Source organism: Nanorana parkeri, unplaced genomic scaffold (assembly GCF_000935625.1).
Source record: "Nanorana parkeri isolate BGI_ZX_2015 unplaced genomic scaffold, ASM93562v1 scaffold1496, whole genome shotgun sequence".
NCBI classification, from domain to species: Eukaryota; Metazoa; Chordata; class Amphibia; order Anura; family Dicroglossidae; genus Nanorana; species Nanorana parkeri.
Window position 1 is genome coordinate 62,323 of NW_017307764.1, and position 16,179 is coordinate 78,501.

The 16,179-nt window shown below is 46.0% G+C and overlaps 1 protein-coding gene across 2 annotated transcripts in view; it reads left to right on the forward strand.

Moving 5' to 3' along the window:
- Positions 1–16,179, forward strand: part of EMC7 (ER membrane protein complex subunit 7) — a 102,272-nt gene that overhangs the window by 25,054 nt on the left and 61,039 nt on the right. For both annotated transcript variants that reach the window (XM_018570286.1, XM_018570285.1), the window contains exon 4: positions 4,957–5,095. In XM_018570286.1, the coding sequence (XP_018425788.1) occupies positions 4,957–5,095 (139 nt within the window). The remainder of the gene's footprint in view (positions 1–4,956; positions 5,096–16,179) is intronic.

The following is a 16,179-nucleotide window of genomic DNA, read 5'->3' on the forward strand; positions in this document are numbered from 1 at the left end:
CAGGAAAACACATTATCTACAGCCCTACCCGGTCATATACCATAGTGGTTCACAAGACGAGATCCAGAGGAGTAAGTATTTTACTCTCTCGCACTGTACCATAGTTGTTACTGGACCAGTTTTCTGGAGAGGAAGTTTGGGTCCTTTTTTTTAAATAAGGGTACTGTTGGCTCTCAAATAATAACCCTGGCCAATATTTATGCCCCTAACCATCAGATTTCATTCATTGAGCGCGTACTGAACCACCTGTCGGAGTTCAGGGAGGGTATAGTGATCCTGGGAGGAGATTTTAATCTCGTCCTGGACCATCCAGGGTTGCCCCCTCTCCCCAGTCCTTTTTGTACTGTCCCTAGAGCCTTTCCTATGTACTGTCAGAGCTAACCCAGATATCCGAGGTGTGATGGAGGGGACTAACCATCACAAAATCGCAGCCTTTGCGGATGACCTCCTTTTTTTTTTTCTTGTCCTCCCCAGATATCTCTATTCCTGCCCTTCTCCAGGAATTTGGTATTTATGGAGACCTCTCAAATTTTAGAATAAACTCCCATAAATCTGAGGCACTCCATGTATCCCTTGTGGGACCATGCCTCCCGAGAGTTCTCCACAACTTTCCCTTTAAATGGGCACCGACCGCGATTAAATATCTGGGTTTCCTCCTACCCAAAGATATATCCCAAACATTCACGTTGAACTTCCCTCCGCTTCTGCAGCTCATAACTGCAGACCTTGAGGCGTGGACCAAAAATACTTCCTTGTGGATGGGAAGATGTAACATACTAAAGCAGTCTATACTCCCTAGACTACTCTACTCTACCCCTTCAAGCCCTCCCGATTCTCATCTCCACACCTTTTTTTCCCCGTAAAATTCGAAAAGCTTTTCACGTGGTTTGTCTGGTCGCAGAGACCAGCCAGGCTCGGCTACGATATCCTGCGTAGACCCAAACAGAGCGGGATGTTACTGCCAGATGTACGACAGTAAGATGTGGCGGCCCACCTGACACATATAGTAGACTGGTGCCACAACTCCCAAACCAAACTCTGGGTGGACCTGGAACAATCGTTTGCAGATGTCCCTTTAGCCAATCTCCCTTTGGTGTACCACTTCTTTAACTCCACAATTACAATCCCGCCCTACGGTCAAGATTGCACGGTCCATTTTTAAGGCTACACCTCGCGGTATACTGAGCCTAGGGTGACGGGAGGACGCTAGTTTGTGTCCTCCCGTTACCCTAAGGAGAACTAAGGGGAAAAGCCTTAACCCCATAGTTCTCCTTTTTAAGCAGGTGAGGTGTCGGCGGGGGGGTTGCGGAAAAACGAGCACATATAGACGATCGGCGGACTATGGAGCCGCCGATCGTCTATATGTGAAACACCTGGTAACGGGTGTTTGCATTGGTCGGGTCTTTTCTGCCCGTGCGTGCCCTCTAGGGGGCGCGCGCAAGCAGAAAAAAAATGCCGTCTGGAGACCGTCCGTCCGTCTGTTTTTTTACAACGGGCGGACGGCAAGTGGTTAATAAGTCCATGCTTATTAGCATAATGAAGTTCTATTTTTACTACATATTAGCATACTGAGGTGCCATATTCTCGATCGATCGATCTAGATATCTTAGATTTTACAATAGATCAGAGCTAAGTACATTCCCACAACTACTCTTTGGACATTCCTAAGAGTTATTTAACCTATACTTGGAGTCTGCTCTGTCAGGCTTACTGCATGCCTGCATATATACTGCATTTCCACACTTGGACAGATTAAAATATAGAAAATCAATCATCATTTAGGTCTTTCACATTCATACATATTCCCTGTATGAATATGATTTCTACATCTGGTAACAGTAGTTCTTCTGATTGTTTTGAATTAGTTGTAGTACTGCAGACTGAATTTATAAGAGGGTTGTTAGGCCACTTCTAAGGCATGATTTTAGCAGGTATTTGTTGAGCCCAGCTTTGAAATGAAAACAAAATATGGCGTTCATGGCTGGAACATATCATCTCTGCCTCTGACTGATTCACTGTTACATAATCCTTGATACTCCTTTTTATACTTGTTTTTTTGCTGAGAATGGTGGACAGGAGCGAGGATTGGAGGAGGTCTGTATGTAATTGTGTCAATGTATGTTGATGTAGTCTTGTACTGTATTTCAGCTGCTGGACACATTTGCTCTGCTTGTTTTGCTTTGTATAATTACTTGGAAATGAAAAAACAAACAAACTTTAAAACATTTCCTAAATCGGTGTTTATTTTGCTTATGTGAAATGTCTGGGCTCTAGGGCGATTTCCCATATAAAAATTGGTATACCCATTGCTTGTCTCTATTTATTTATGTTCATATTTTTCTTATTTGTTTTTCCTCCCATAACTAGTATGATGAACAAAGTCCTGCACTGTTGTACTAGGGCAGTGGTTCTCAACCGTTCTAGGGCCAAGTTGTGGTGACCCCCAAAGGTAAAATTTAGGGATAACGTGGCTGCTGCAGCGAGATCTGGCAGCGTTGGCGGGAGAACTTACACTGCTGCGCTAGGAGAGGGCTGAGGAGGACTCCCACCTAGCCCTGCAGAAATCACACAGCGACCCACAGGTTGAGAACCACAGCTAAAATGACAAACCATATAACACAAGCCGAGGGTGTCAGCTTTTATTAATAATAATGATAAAAGGTTTGTTTTCTTTTGGAAAAAATTACTATTTTTTATTATCTACATATAAGAATGGGTTGTAATTATTAATAAAAAAAGTGAGTTGTTTTTTTTTCTTTTGAGAAAAATAATTTTTATTTCAAAGAAAACTCAATTTTTTTAAAATTATATACAACCCATTTTTATATGTAGATTTCATAGGTAGATGATAAAAATATTTTTTTTTTCTAAAATAATAAAAATAGTAATTTTTTTTTCAAAGGAAAACTCAAACCTTTTTTTATTATTAATTACAACCCACTTTTATATGTAGATTGTAAGCTCTCCTGTAGAGCACATATTATTAAACAGTTGCAGCCTTATTGTGCCGTACGCCGTCAGAATAGAAACCCCCCCCCCAAAAAAACACCATTGGAATGCATAGCTAGATTCCTATTGGCTATTTCACTTTGCAATAGCCAATGGCAAACTAGCTATTGCACCCGACCTTCTGCTGTCAATCACTAGATGGGGAACTGATGGAGAACTGCAGATCCCCCTCTGCTGATTGACAGCAGCAGTGGGCGGGTGCAATAGCTAGTTTGCTATTGGCTATTGCAAAGTGAAATAACCAATAGGAATCTAGCTATTCATTCCAATGGTGTTTTTTTTTCTTTCTGACTTACGGCGTGCGGCTCCGATGTCAGAATTAAAAAAGTTAAATAAAACGATCGCAGGGAAAGATTTACTCTGCTCGATCGAGCAGATTAAACCTTTCCGGGAGAAAATGTTTCGCGGCCGGGAGCCGCTATCTAATAGCGGGAGACTCCTGGCAGTGGCGTAACCAGAGTGCCCAGGGCAGAACAAAATGTTGCGCCCCCCCCAAAAAAAAAACCATATCACCACCTCATCTATCCTGTCCCTCTTGTTCTAAGGATAATTCAATACATTATACAGCAATGCGGAATGGCTCCAGCTGTAGAGACTACAAATCCCAGCAATACATTATACAGCAATGCAGAATAATATGAAGCAACATACTCTGTTGCTCACCAGGGCTGTGCAGCATCTCAGGAAGCTGTGCGTGGTCTGACCAGGATTCTGCGGGATCTCGCCATTGCTGTGCGGGTCTCACCAGGGCTGTGCGGGTTGGTGCAGGCAGCGGGAAGGAGGAGATGTGCAGCCAGCGCTGTAAACAGGCATTATGAGGTCTTGGATCTTGCAGGCAACCGAACCTGTAAAAAAAAATGTAAAGGGCCGCTATCTCCCTTTAGTATAAGGCTGGTATCGGTGCATCCTTAATCCCATCCACCCCCCCTATAGGCATTAGACCCCCCTATATTTCCCCTATAGGCAGCAGTTCACCACCATGTACAATGAGTTTAAAACACACATTCAATTTTTTTATCTAGATTTATTATGCTTCTGGCAATTTAGGCCACATTATTGAAGGGGCACATTTTGAAATTTAGATTTACAACAGATTTAAACAGGTTTACATTTCTAGATTTGCTTGGTGACATTGAAACATATAAAAAATTAAATGTATAAATTAAAGTAGGCCTGCTCTTCTTTTTTTGAGACCTGCTAAGGGGTACGTGCAGCACGCTTTTGACATGCTATGCAGAAGACAACAGTTCTGAAGTGAGCAAAAGCCTGTAGACACTGGCCCTAAAACCATCCATCTTTTAAATTTATTGTCTCTGTGCGCGTAATTTCTTTTTAACACCTGGTGATCCTGCCGTGTACAGCTGCTTGCATCACCTATCAAAGGGTGACAATTCTTGCACCTAGCCTGTTTGGAGAAAAGTTCATTTATCATGTCTTGACGGATTGCAAGAATATGAACCGTCAAGGGAATGAAGCCTCATCTGCAAGCTATAGTCGCTGAGATGCGCACAGCACTGAGAATAAGCTGAAAGAAAAGTGTTGAAAACAAAATCATTAAATATAACCATTAACCATGCATAATTAGTGGGGGGGGAGTTAACTAAACCTGGAGCAGACAGAATCTGAAGCAGCTGTGCATAGTATCTAATCAGCTTCTGTCTTCAGCTTTTTAATTTAAGCTTTGGAAATGAAAGCTAGAAATTGGTTGTAATGCACAGCTGTTCCACATTCTGTCTGCTCCAGTCTTGGTAAATTCCTCTTAATGCTGTTAGTACAAGGGTTTATATCTACTTTTAACCTGGCACTCTATTTTTACATTTTGCAACTTGACTGTGTCACACTATATATGATTTTCTACATGCATTATTTTAGCATAATTGCAATATATTTGATCAATATTACTGAATCTGTAACTCTCTAACCCTCTCCTGTAACTCTCTCTCCAAGGGCCAGATATGTAAATCACATCAAAACATCAGAAGTAGTCCGGTTGCCATACCCTCTCCAGATGAAATCTTCTGGTGCTCCATCCTATTTCATCAAACGAGAGACCTGGGGATGGACAGATTTTCTTATGAACCCAATGGTAGGTCATTATTATTAGCAAAATTAATGTATAGTGCAAAAAAAGCAGATTAGTTTAAAAGCAATTAAAAACAACTGCTGTGCTGAAACATTTCCCTGGTGAAGAGTAAGTTTCGTAACACTATTCCCAGCATTAATAATGGAGTTAATTATGGCCTCTTAAGTATATCTCGAATAATAGAGCACTTCATCAAACGTACCACCTGGTGGTTAGCTATCCAATACATTTGAAGAAAATTTGTAGCTCAGTGGGGAAGTAGAAAAGGTTGTAACCCACACACTTTAAAAAAAAAAATGTTTTTAGTCTAAAGTTCTTATGAGTGGCAAAGCAGTACCATTTTGCATCATCTTGCAACCTGCACACAAATGTAATTCTGAAAAATTGTAGATGCCTAAATCATAGAAGGCTGCACCTTCTACTATCATCCAGTGGATGTTGGTATGATCACAGTTCATAGGTTTGGTTATAATGCAAGGGTTGGGTGGGCAAGATCAATAGTTTACCCTAATTGCCCTTTCAATAGAATATGTCAACTGGAGAATCCAAGCAGACACACTAGTGAATATGGTGCGCTTTCAAAATGGTTGCTTTGACGTTCAAAAGACATTTGTCCAGTTGCAATGTGAACTGATAATTACTTCCAGTAATGTCAGTTTGGCACTGCAAATTAAAAGCAGACTACATAAATGTCCACAAATGGTCTTGGATCATAGACCTCATGTGTAGAAGCTGGTAGGATAAACATTTTAAGCGTGTCACTTATTCACACCTACTGGTAGGTATGGTCAGGAGGAAGATCTGCAACAAACCTAAACCAGCGTGATGAAAAACGGGTTTTAGAAATAAATCAAGAGGATGATTATATCTCAGTTGCTGATGACAGCCATCCCTTCGGGCACTAGGAGGATAGCAGGTTGGCAGAGTGAGTTCCGCGTCCACAACACATTTTGTTGCCTCAAGCGGCATTGTCAAGTGAACAGGCGGTGGTGGGAAGTTGGTGGGCTGAACAGCTCTTAAAAAGGACATGACATTGATTCTAATTGGCAGAATATTCGGTCTACTCAGCAAGTATGTGTCCCAAAGTGCTACACAAACGGAACACTTGTGATTTAAACCATTGCCTTAGTTTAAAACAAAAGGGAAAAAAATAGATTGTCATAGAAACAAAAGTAACACAATTAATGAACATCCAAAAATAAACAAACTCTTTGTACCTCCTTAGGGACCACGGCTATTTGGGTGCTTTCGTTCAAAATGTTTTAATGTTTTGTCATTTCGTTATCACATTATGTGGACTCAAATAAACAAGTTTTATCATGACCACCGCAAGTGGCAATTACTGTGTATGACACATACATCGTATATGATAATGTCAGATCACTCAAATTCAAAATTATGAAAGTATAAAACAGAACATCAATTCAGACAAAGTCCAACACAGATGTTTCCAACAGTGGAGGGAATAACCAGTTAGTACGGACTTCAAGACAAGGACTCCTGTTATGGACAGTTTTTTTTTGTTTTGCACATCGAACATGCGTTCTTGCAAAAAATGTTAGAAAACATATTTCCCCCCCCCCCCCACTGATTCCCTCGGAGGAGTCCGATATGGAGAAGGATGCTTCCACAGCGTTGGGACTGCTCTAGTCCAGTGAATTCCGTACTGGACATGTCTGGTAGTGAGGATGAAATGGCAGCTTCTGCAATGCTTCAGAAACGGGACTTGGTTTCTGCACTCATTCATTCAGGTAGAGAAACTCTGAAGATTTAGGATGTTCTTAGTTCCTCTTGGATCCCTCCGCTTCAGTATGGGAGCCATACACCTAGGCTTACATATCTTATTTTGGTGACTTTATCTACAAGGAGTGGCGGCACCCCACCAAGTCTTTCGGTCCCTTAGTGTCTTGCGCTCCGGTATCCCTTTTGAGAATTGAAGAAATAATCTTCCCCACAGGCCTTGAGAGAGTGGTCCATGCTGTTGCATCAGGCACTTGCTAATGAATAGGTTTCTCCTTGCTTCCATTGACATCAGAGATGCGTACCTACACGTACCTATCTGTCGCAGTGAACAACGCTTTCTTTGCTTTGCGTTGGGGGAAGACCCCCTTCCAGTTTATTGCCACTTTCGGGTTAGCATTAACCCAATGGATATAGCCCAACTCTTGGTATCACTAATCGAAGAATGGTGAGTAACTTCTCCGTAGCTTCCGGGGTAAAGCTGGTCTGTAGTTCTCCTTACCATCGTGATATAAACAACAAGTGGTCTGGGTCCAGTGGTTGGATCAACAATCTGTAGCAGAGGGAAAGAGTGTGTCGGGAAGGCTTATCTTGTGAGCAAAGTTGCTCAAATGGTGTAAGGGATCTACAAGGGTGTCTCGTTGCGGGGTTCGCGTGCAGGAAATGGGACAATCGCACTGCTGACCAAAAATCAAGAGGGCCATAATCCGGGTTAGTGCAGAGAGTGTTGGTTGAAGGTCTAGTCGTGTCAGTCAGGAAGTGTTTGGCCTTATCTTTTCCAAGTCTCCGTAGCGCCGGGTACGTGTTGGCACCTATACCCGGTGGGAATGCCGGATTGTCTAAAATGGGAGTGAGAGGTGAAGGAAAGGGAGAGATCCTACCTCCCTTAAAAATGGACCGTGCAATCTTGACCGTGGGGCCAATGGTGGGGTGGGATTGTAATTGTGGAGGTAAGGGAGTGATACACCAGGGGAGATTGGCTAAAGGGACATCTGCAAACGATTGTTCCAGAGTTTGGTTTGGGAGTTGTGGCACCAGTCTACTATACGTGTCAGGTGCGCCGCCACATAGTACTGTCGTACATCTGGCAGTAATATCCCACCCTGTTTGGGTCTACGCAGGATATCGTAGCTGAGCCTGGCTGGTCTCTGTGACCAGACAAACCCCCGTGAAAAGCTTTCGAATTTTACGAAAAAAAGGTGTGGGGATGAGAATCGGGAGGGCTTGAAGGGGGTAGAGTAGTCTAGGAAGGATAGACTGCTTTAGGAAGGATAGACTGCTTTAGTATGTTACATCTTCCCATCCAAGAGAAGGTATTTGTGGTTCACGCCTCAAGGTCTGCAGTTATGTGCCTCAGAAGCGGAGGGAAGTTCAACGTGAATGTTTGGGATATATCTTTGGGTAGAAGTATACCCAGATATTTAATCGCGGACGGTGCCCATTTCAAGGGAAAGTTGTGGAGAACTCTCTGGAGGCATGGTCCCACAAGGGATACATGGAGTGCCTCAGATTTATGGGAGTTTATTCTAAAATTTGAGAGGTCCCCATAAATACCAAACTCCTGGAGAAGGGCAGGAATAGATATATCTGGGGAGGACAAGAAAAAAAGGTCATCCGCGAAGGCTGCGATTTTGTGATGGTTAGTCCCCTCCATCACACCTCGGAAATCTGGGTTAGCTCGGACAGTACGTAGGAAAGGCTCTAGGGACAATACAAAAAGGACTGGGGAAAGGAGGCAACCCTGGCGTGTGCCATTTACATATGGGGAATGAAGGGGAAAGAGCGCCGTTGACCCGTACTCAGGCAGCCGGATGGGAGTAAAGGGAGTTAATCCAAGAGCGCATACAGGGTCCCACTCCGATCGCCTCAAGGGTGAGCCGGAGGAACTCCCAGTCTACCCGGTCGAACGCCTTCTCTGTGTCTGTGTATAAAAACACACATGGTTTGGCGGCCGAGTGGAGCACCCCCAGCGCTCGTGTGGTGTTATCCCTCACTTCCCTGGTAGGTATAAAGCCCCTTTGGTCTAGGTGTATAAGCTCTCCTATATGGGGAACCAGACGGAGGTATAGGATTTTAGCAAAGAGTTTGATATCAGTAATGAGTAGGGATATCGGCCTATAGCTAGGACAAAGGGAAGGGTCTCTACCTTCTTTTGGGATGACCGTAATGTGTGCCATGAGAGATTCCGGATGGGGGGGAGGGGGGGGAGGGTGTGTGTACTGCCAATTTGTAGTGAGTTAAGTGCTCCCAAAAAAGGCTCGGAGAGAATCGGGCGGAAGCGTTTGTAATACAGTAAGGAGAAGCCGTCCGGGCCCGGGGCTTTACTAGTTTGAGTAAGTTTAATACCTTGTTCTAATTCTAGTACAGATATTGGGGCTTCCAGTAATGAGCTGGTTGCTGGTAGGAGGGAGGGAATTTCCGATCGCTGGATATATTGCTTCATGCGGGTCAAACGCGAGGGGTCTCCACATGGGGAGGTGGGGTGCGTAAGATTATACAGAGTTCCGTAGTAATCCGCAAAAGTTTATGCTATCTCCAATGGGAGTGAGCGTTTAAAACCTGCGGGAGAAGTGATAAAGGGGACAAATGTCCGGGCTGGCTGTTTGCAAACCGCTCTCGCAAGATATTTCCCACACTGGTTGCCGTACTCTTAAAAGGTACGGCGACATTTGAGCAGAGATGCTTTCGCTTTTAAAAGTACACAAGGAGCGAAGTTGTTCCCTCACTGAGCAAAGCTGTGCGCTAATGATCGCGTCTGCTGTAAGTTTGTGACGTATTTCCAGAGAGTGGATCCTCGTTAAAAGGGAGGCAATATCTTCTAAGCGCTGTTTTTTAAGCTGGGAGCCCCGCGCAATCAGCAGGCCCCTGACAGTCGCCTTATGTGCCTCCCATACCATGTATGGGGAGATATCTGGTGTGGAGTTCTCAGAAAAGAACAAGGAGAGGCTCTGCTCCAATGAGTCAGCAAATTCAGGCTCCTGGAGCAGGGTATCATTCAACCTCCACTGCCAGGGACCGGGCGATAGATCGTCCAGAGCTAAGGTCAGTAGGACGGGTGATATTGCCCACCTCTGCGTCGCGGATCCTGGCCAATGGCTATGGTGCATGAAAAAATAATCTATGCGGGCATAACTTTGATGCAAGGGCGAGAAGAATGTGTAGTCACGAGTTGAGGGATGTTGTAGGCGCCACACATCTATCAATTGGTGAGAAAAGAGGAAATTCTTGAGACGTTTTAGAGCTGCTAAAGAGAGGTGGGTGGAAGTACGTGAGGAGTCTAGATTAGGGTCCAGGACGAGATTAAAATCTCCTCCCAGGATCACTATCCCCTCCCGGAACTCCGACAGGTGGTTCAGTACGCGCTCAATGAATGGAATCTGATGATGGTTAGGGGCATAAATATTGGCCGGTGTTATTATTTGAGAGCCAACAGTACCCTGAATAAAAAGGACCGACCTTCCTCTCCAGAAAACTGGTCCAGTAACAACCATGGTACTGTGCGAGAGAGTAAAATACTTACTCCTCTAGATGTCTTGTCTGGTGAACCACTATGGTATATGACCGGGTACCTGCGGGTCTTCACGCGGGGGACGTGGTCGATCTTAAAGTGGTTCTCCTGGAGGAGGGCAACATCGACCCCCCTGATGGTTTAAATCACCCCATATCATTCTCCGTTTTTCAGGAGCGTTCAACCCTTTGACATTCAAAGAAAGAATTTTAACCAAAACACAAAAAAAACCAGGCAGAGGGTCAAACATCAATCTACCTATCCATGTTCCCTGTGTGTCACGGCCAAATCATTGCCCATGTGTCTCCTGATCGCCTCACACCCAAGTATAGGGGGATCGGGAGGCCCCAGGCCCTTCCAGGAGAAACGGAATAGATGATAATAAATAAACATCGTATCCCACACAGTTTATAGTGCTATACGTCACCCATGGAAGCTGTTATCCACAGGATAGCAACACCAGGGTCAGCTCGGTGGGTCTGGGTAAGAGGATGGGGGTGATAGTCATGCAGTGACTAAGAACATGGTGCAATGGGGGGTGTCATCAAATGTTGCGGGTATCTCGGTAAATTATAGCTGGGAGCGGGGTTTCCGAGCGAGTTTTTCACTTCTCCGGGGACTTTGGGTCACTCGCAGGGTCATGGAGGTCTCGGTCCAGGGTTAGGGGCGCTGGAGGTCCAGATCGCGTGCCGTTGTTGAAAGGTGCTCGCCCATGGATGCGCTGGGGTATGGTACGCTGAGCGTCTAGAAGGTCGGGGTGAACCCAGTCCTGGATCTCCACTGGGGCAGTCTCCAAGAACGAGAAGAGAGACGTCAGTTGATCCGGGTGTCGTAGGGTAAATATCTCTCCATTTCTACGTACATTAAGGCAGAATGGATAGCCCCATGTATAGATCGCTCCCGCTTGTCTGATTACAGTGCGAAGCGGCTGCAATGTCCGGCGCATCTGCAAGGTACGTCTGGATAAGTCTGGTAGTAGGGTGACCTCCGAGCCCTCACAGTTGATCGAGCCTTTCCGCCAGGCCTGGTGAAGGACGGCCTCCTTCACAGTGCAGTAATGAATGCGGCAGAGGACGTCTCTGGGTCGGACATCTCCATCAGGTCGCAGGCCTTCAACCCGGTGTACATGGTCCAGCTCTAGTAGGGCTGTTGGGGGCTTATCTGATAGCTCGTTAAGAATTCGGGAGACCGTGGCGCGAAGTTCGGTAGGCAATATCGATTCCGGCATACCTTGCAGCTTCACATTGTTGCGGCGCGAGCGGTTTTCGAGATCGTGTGCCAGTGTCACTGAGGTGAGTCGTGACTCCTGAAGCGCGATCTTAGATTCTAGTGTAACCAACCGTTGGACGATGGTATCATGGTCTGAGCGGAGCGAGATCACATGGTCCTCTAAGTGGCTCACCGCGGTCGACATCTCGACTATATCCCGTTTTGAGTGCTTCCTCCATTCGGGAGACCATGTCAGCCATGTCCTGTTTGGTCGGTAGGGAGAGCAAGATAGAGGATATCTCTCCAGCCGACAGGTGATGCGGAGTAGAGGCCTGCAGGGCTCGGGTAGCGTCTAGCTGCGGGTGCGCAGTGAAGTCCATGCTGGGGCCAGGGAAATCCTCCGGGGGGATGTTGCGCTCAGCCGTGGGAAGAGGCTGGGAGGGTCCCAGCATGTTTCTAAGCGACACCGACGGCGTAGTCCGCGCTGTCTTGAGCAGCGCCATGCGGCTTGCCGTAGATGAGCGGGTGGAAATAGCCGGGGATGTGAAAAACTGATGTAGGTTCCCGGTTTTCTGTTCGGCGGAGTGGTCACTTCAACCGAAGGGGATTTTGTCTTATTTGCCTTAGTTGAGGGACACCATATGTGGATTTCTTGGCATCTTGTCTTAACAGAAGGTGGATTTGTTTGTTAGCAAGGTCCAGGGATCTGTGGGAGTATGCAGCGGATGCTCTGGTATTTCCGTGGGACCAGGCTGATTTTTGCCTTCCTATCAATACAACTTCTGCCGTGTCTACGTCCCAGGATAGAAGCCGAGGGAGTTCCAGTCACTCTGATAGCTCCGGACTGGCCTCGGAGGTCTTGGTATGCGGATGTGGTTTGTCTGGTAGCAGACGCTACCTGGCGCCTACCCCTCTCCCATCTCAGGGTCCCATCTTCCATCCTGCTTTTACAGCTGCTGGCTTTGACAGCCTGGCTGTTGAAAGCCAGATGTTAAGAGACGGGAGGCTTTCTAATGCAGTGATTCCCACTATGCTTAACCACTTGTAGACCGCGTGTTAAACCCTCTTCCTATCCAGGCCATTTTTCAGTATTCAACACAGGTACTTTGACTTTCAGTCATGCAACGCCGTACCAAAATTAATTTTATATAATTTTTTTGGGACAGCTAGATTTATTTTGGTGGTATATAATCACCACTGGGTTTTTATTTTTTACTATATAAAGAAAAAAAGTATTGCAACATTTTGAATTTAAAACAAAACTGGTTTCCCTACGTTATGTTATGAAAGATTAATAACCAATTTTTTGGTAAAATATAAAAGATGAGGTCACATCTGATGGACACAACATGTCGAGCCTTAAAATTGTGTGGCAACACTTTAACGATCATCAATTTTGTTTCAACAGTGATTAATGGCCCCAAGAATTCTTTCACACTCTGACATTTGTGGTGATTATGTAACATGTGTGGCAAAAGTCTTCTCACATAGGCGCACCCGACGTGCTTTTGCATGAGGGTGGGGATTGAAAAAAAATTTTTTGTTACTTTTTTAATTCTTCTTTTTTTTTTACAAACTTTTATTTCCCCTACACTTAAAACGGACCTTTACCCATATCTTTAAAATAACAAACACACCTTTTAGAAATGTTTAGTAATGCAATTCTGCAAACAGATACTTCTAGATAATTGCAGGCTTTGTATTCTTTGTGTACTTTATTTCTCTCTTTTTTTCCCCAGTACTTAGCCCGATCTTCCGGTATGAGGAAGCCAGGCAGCGAGTCATTACACCTACATTACACTTGGTGATGAGGAAGCATGGAGACTGCTTCCGGCTAATCAGGAAGCCAGGTGGTGAGTCATTACACGCTGCCTGGCTTCCTTAATGGGACTTTTGGTATCGGCGAATACCGGGAAAAAAAAAATCGGTATCGTTGCATCCTTAATTGGTAGAATTAGATTTTTGAGTGTAAAGGTCCGCTTTATTGCTATTATATTGGGATATAATAGCAATAAAGCACGGAGGACACGGAGCCTGGGATAGCCAGCAGTGGAGGGGGAGGGCCCTGCACACTAAGGCCCCGTTCACATTGATCGATTTATCGCGCGGTAATTCCCGCGATATCGCGGCTATTTACCGCGCGATATCGCTCTTCAATGCTTTGCAATGGGGCAAAGGGTCCTGCTGTCGCGGGTCGCTACAGCAGGACCCTTTTTGGAGCGGATTTTGGCGCGTTTCTCGCTTGCACAATGCAAGCATTTGCGCGATTTTGCGCAAAATGCAAGCCGCGCGACAAACGCACGATTTGCGAATCGTGCAGTGTGAATGGGGCCTTACGCAGCATACAAGTGATCGGGCTGCTCTAGAGATCTGCCAGAACACTTGTATGTAACAGCTGTTACCAGTTGTTTAAAACTTTTACTGTGTTCTGCTCGTGCGCAACCAGAAAAAAATAGCCGTGCATGTACGGCAACCCGCACTTAACCACATGCCATCCGTCCATTTATATACAACAGCAAGTGTACTTTGTTTGGTTTGAGTCTTTACAGGTTTCTCTGCTTGTTCTTTCAGTGCCTAGGGTTTTCGTATTCATTTACGGGAGTGGATCAAGGGCTAGCTTTAAGTATTAAGGGTCAGGTTTCGGCCTTGGATGTTCTTTTTTCCGTGGCCTTTAGCATTGAATTCCTTGGTTTGCACTTTTGTGCAGGGAGTAACTCACATCATGCCTCCTGTTCAATCCCTGTTACTTCCCTGGGACCTAAAATTGGTTCTTCAGTTTTGCAAGCTGCTCCCTTTTTTTTTTTTTTTTTATTTAAATCAGAAGTCAACTTTATTTGACAAATGCTTAGTACAAACGGTACAGGGGGGCGGTCACCCCAACATCATTACAACATCTCCTGAGGAAATCAGGGGTGTAGAGAAACACAAATACAAGCTTACAGTACAATGTGCACATTACAGTTACAGGGTAGTGGTTTGGCTCAATGGATACATTGGTCAATCTGCTATTACTGCCGTCCTAGTGTCATCTAGACGATGAGATGTATAGTAGGAGCACAGGTGGTGTAAAAAAATGTAGTCAGGTTAAAATTACACTGTTGACACTGTGGGGCTTCGTGTATCGGTACAACAAATATCGAGAGATAAGGCACCAGAGGAGCATTTCCCTGCATGCAAAGGCACCTATGCGGGAGTATGTATGAGCTTAGCAAAGGTAAGGGACACGGGGAGAAGGAGGACTGGGTTGGATCAGAAGGAAAAGTATATGGGGGTACCCCAGGGGAGATACAAGGGAGGCCAGAGGGGGTAAGGGGGGGAGCGGGTGTGTGTGGGTCAAGCACCTAGGATCTGGGTCTGTTCCAGCGCTCAGGGGGGCGTCACGAGCATGGCCCGAAGGTACTCATCTGTGCCCTGAAAAGAGGCCCATTGTCTCCAGGTGGATCGAAAGAGCTCTTCAGTATTCCGAGGGGGGAGGTTAGATTTTCCATCAGGTATATCTCGTCCACCTTGGTGAACCATAACTTAAGGGTAGGGCAGGTGGTCTGTTTCCACAGCAGAGGGATGCATTGGCGAGCAGCATTCAGGAGGTGTCTCGACAGTGATTTTTTATATTTCCTAATGGGCAGGGTGCTTAAGTGCAGCAAGCAAGCTGCGGGGTTGTCCGTCAAGTCCACCATCACCAGGTCCCTCAGGACAGCTATCACCCCCCCCAGAAAGGGAGCAGTAGTGGGCAGGCCCAAAATATGTGGAGTATCGTACCCGGGGCATTGTGGCATCTCCAGCATAATGCTGATACTTGAGGAAGCATGGCATGGAGGACTGTAGGGACCCGGTACCACCGGGAGGCAATTTTATAGCCCAGTTCCTGGGTCTTAGAAGCGATGGAGGAGTGATGTGCTAGATGGAGTATGCAGTCTTTCTGAGCTGACGTGAAGGTGGTATTGAGGTCACTTTCCCATTTGGCCAGGAATGTCGGATAGGTCTCCGGGGGGGGCGAGATCAACATAGAGTATAAAGAGGATATCGCATGTCGGGTAGGTATCTCCTCCTTACAGATCTGTTCGAATTGTGTCAAAGGTCTGGAGATCTGCTGATGGTTGGGTATGGAGAGGAGAAAGTGCCGCAACTGGAGGGTACTCCAGTGGTCCAGAGGGGGTTCTGTCAGGTCACCCAGTTCGTCGGCCGTTAGCCATCGGCCGGAGAGGAGTAGGTCGCCGACTCGGAACCTGTTTGCTTCGCGGAGGCGATTAAAGCGAGATGTGTTGGCACCGGGCGAGAAATCAGGGTCGCCAATGACTGGGATCATAGGTGATGGGAAGGGGGAAATATCTGTGGTGCGGAACAACAGCCTTGCTACCTGAAGTGTGGGTGCGACCGTAGGGTGGGAGCGCGTGGAGGGCTGCATGGGAGAGGAGAGCCAGGGCAGCCCTGCCAAGGCCACACTGGTGTCATCCTCCTCCATGCCCACCCATTGTTTAGTTTTCCGGTGGCAACACCAGTCCCATACGCGTGCGAGGTGGGTCGCTCTGTAATATTTGACCATGTCTGGGAGCCCGATACCCCCTTTGTTTTTGGGGAGGGTGGTGACACAATATCGAATTCGAGGAGGGGCGTAGGACCACAAAAAGGC